Below are 2377 nucleotides of genomic sequence, written 5' to 3'. Positions count from 1 at the left end.
GTTCTTGGAATGATTCAGGGTCCGCCTTCTCCGGAACGACCCCCAATTACCTGTATCATTGACCTCTGATCCCTGGGTTCGCGGGGTCCGAGGTCTTCTCTGTAATTGCAATAAGACCTTGGTCTTCCCCTTCAGGGTGGTCTGGTAGCAGGATCGAGAGTTCTCCTGGTCTCCCCTAATTATTTTGATGCCCCAGGGTGTAGGGAACTTCACCATCTGATGAAGGGTTGAAGGGACTGCTCCCATGTCATGAATCCAGGGTCGTCCCAAGATCATGTTATATGTCGATTGGCAATCTACGACCAGAAATTTCGTAGACATGTTGACCCCTTCAGAGTATACTAGGAGGATAACCTCTCTGGCGGTTTGCTTGACCTCGCCGCTGAACCCGATGAGTAGGGTTACCTTGCGCATCAGGGTGCTCTCCTCTAGCCCTAGATCTTGTTAAGCCGTCTGGAAGATGATGTTGCTGGAGCTGCCGTTGTCTACTAGTATTCTTTTCACCAAGCAGTTTGCTTCGGTGAGAGAGATAACTAGAGCATCATAGTGGGGAGCCAGGATCTTCTCTTGCTCCTTAGCTGTGAAGCTTATCTCGTCGGTGCCTAGAAGTAGACGCTTCGGTTGGGACGTTCCCAGACCATGCTTAGCGCTACGGGTGTTTTTCTTTGCGGCTGTGTGGCTAACTCCGCTTACTTCTGAGCCTCCGGATATGACATGGATCACCCGATCTTGGCGAGGTGGTGAGGCTGGTGCAGCTCCTTTGGATTTCCCTGCTGTTGCTGAGGTGGGCCTTGGCTTTCTCTGAGAGGAATTCTCGGAGATGCCCCTTTTGGAGTAGTTCGTTGACCTCGATCCTCAGGGCAATGCAGTCTTCGGTTTTGTGGCCATGATCGCGATGGAAGTCACACCAAAGTTCCGGGTTCCGGAACGAGTCAGGTGCTTTCATCTTTGGAGGCCACTTAACCTGTTGCCCCATCTGTCTTAGTGCGTTGACTAGCTCTGGTGTTGATATTGAGAGATGGAAGATATCGGGTCAGGTAGATACCGACATCCCTTCTTCCTTCTCTTGCGGCCGATACTGGAACCTGCCCCTGTTTCTACTACCAGAGTCCTTGGATCTCCTTTGGAAGGATCTTTCATCCCGGTCTCCTCGATCTGATCAGGCTGACCCTTGGTTCTGCTTTGGTTGAGCCTTGGCACAGCTAGCTGCGGGAACCGAAATTCGCACTGTCGATTTACGTTTAAATTAGGAAACTAGGAAAACCCTAATTTCCCAGAGGTCCCGGATCTCTGCGAGAGCCAACGGCAAGTGACCAAATAATATATGCGGAAATCATGAAAAGATAACAAACGAGTTTAGAGAAACCAGTAGATCTTATTTCGAGTCCGCGTGAGAGCATTGCGATCATTACAAGAGATCATAAAAGCTTTGGCCGCAAGGGCTGTCAGCGAGTTACCTAGTTCTAGCGGCCTAAAAGCTCAAACCTAGTTGACTCGCAGCTCGATAACAAAAGACGAACAAAATACAGAAAAGGCTTTTGAATTGATTTCGAACTGAACCTTATGAAAGGCTGCCTACGTACCCCTTTCGAGGATCAAGCCGAATGTAGTTCAAGAGTGAACCAAGAGATCGAACTGCTTGTGCATGTGAGGAACGCACGCTCGTTCGCTACATAGCGACCGAGCGAGACGGACGCTCGGTCACTACGTAGTGACTGAGCGGGACAGACACTCAGTGTGGGAACCAAAATTCACACCGTTGAGTTTTGTTAAACGAAGGAAAGCCAAGTTAACCTAGCCTTCCCTAAAGGTCCCAGTTATCTGCTGGGCCACACACAGCACAATCAATATGAAAGATTCGAAAGTAATAAATCGTAAAAGAGCAAAAAGGGAACAAAGAGGTCTTATTTCCGAATTCGCGTTTGAGCGTGAACAACATGTAAGATCCTAGGGCACGAGAGCTGTCGGTATGTTCGCTAGTCTAGCCACCTAAGTTCTAACCTAGTCGAGTCGCAGCTCGGTAGTAAAACAGAAAAAAACCTAAATTGCTCTAAGTATTAAATTTGCTCTTAGAATGCTCCCTCTTTTTGCTCTTCGTCCTAGGTCCTCCTTATATACTCTTCCTTAGGTCGGTTTACCTCTTCTTGGGCCAGATTTGTCGTGAAGCGGGCTTTTCCATATTTCCTTATTCTTTGTGATTATATTCAGAAATTTGACATTTATCTCTTCCCGCGGATGCGATAAACCGTCATACCAGTTTTTGGGTTCAAGTCTTTTGGGAACAAAGATGGGCCGTTGTCCACAATTCGGACCCTCTTTGGGCCATATCGAGACTTAAGCGTTTTTACGATTTTACTCGCGAAGTAGTCGTTGGTAT

General features: G+C 48.0%; 1 protein-coding gene across 1 annotated transcript; it reads right to left on the bottom strand.

The window, feature by feature from the left end:
• Positions 1–444: 444 nt before the first annotated feature.
• Positions 445–976, bottom strand: LOC106334986. The gene is made up of 2 exons (XM_013773402.1): positions 848–976; positions 445–801 (listed from the first exon to the last, which is right to left on the bottom strand). The coding sequence occupies exons 1-2, from the start codon at positions 974–976 to the stop codon at positions 445–447; spliced, it is 486 nt and encodes a 161-aa protein (XP_013628856.1).
• Between the last annotated feature and the right edge of the window lie 1401 nt (positions 977–2377).

Source organism: Brassica oleracea, chromosome C1 (assembly GCF_000695525.1).
Source record: "Brassica oleracea var. oleracea cultivar TO1000 chromosome C1, BOL, whole genome shotgun sequence".
Classification (NCBI taxonomy): Eukaryota; Viridiplantae; Streptophyta; class Magnoliopsida; order Brassicales; family Brassicaceae; genus Brassica; species Brassica oleracea.
The sequence above is the reverse complement of the archived record's forward strand: the minus strand, read 5'-3'. Positions and strand labels throughout refer to the sequence as shown.

What these genes read in the sequence shown, in the direction of transcription:
- LOC106334986 (XM_013773402.1), bottom strand. Translation starts at nt 976, where the DNA reads ATGGGGCAACAGGTTAAGTGGCCTCCAAAGATGAAAGCACCTGACTCG. An exon ending in GCATTGCCCTGAGGATCGAG is followed by an intron (nt 802 to 847) that starts GTCAACGAACTA and finishes AATTCCTCTCAG; the next exon opens with AGAAAGCCAAGGCCCACCTC.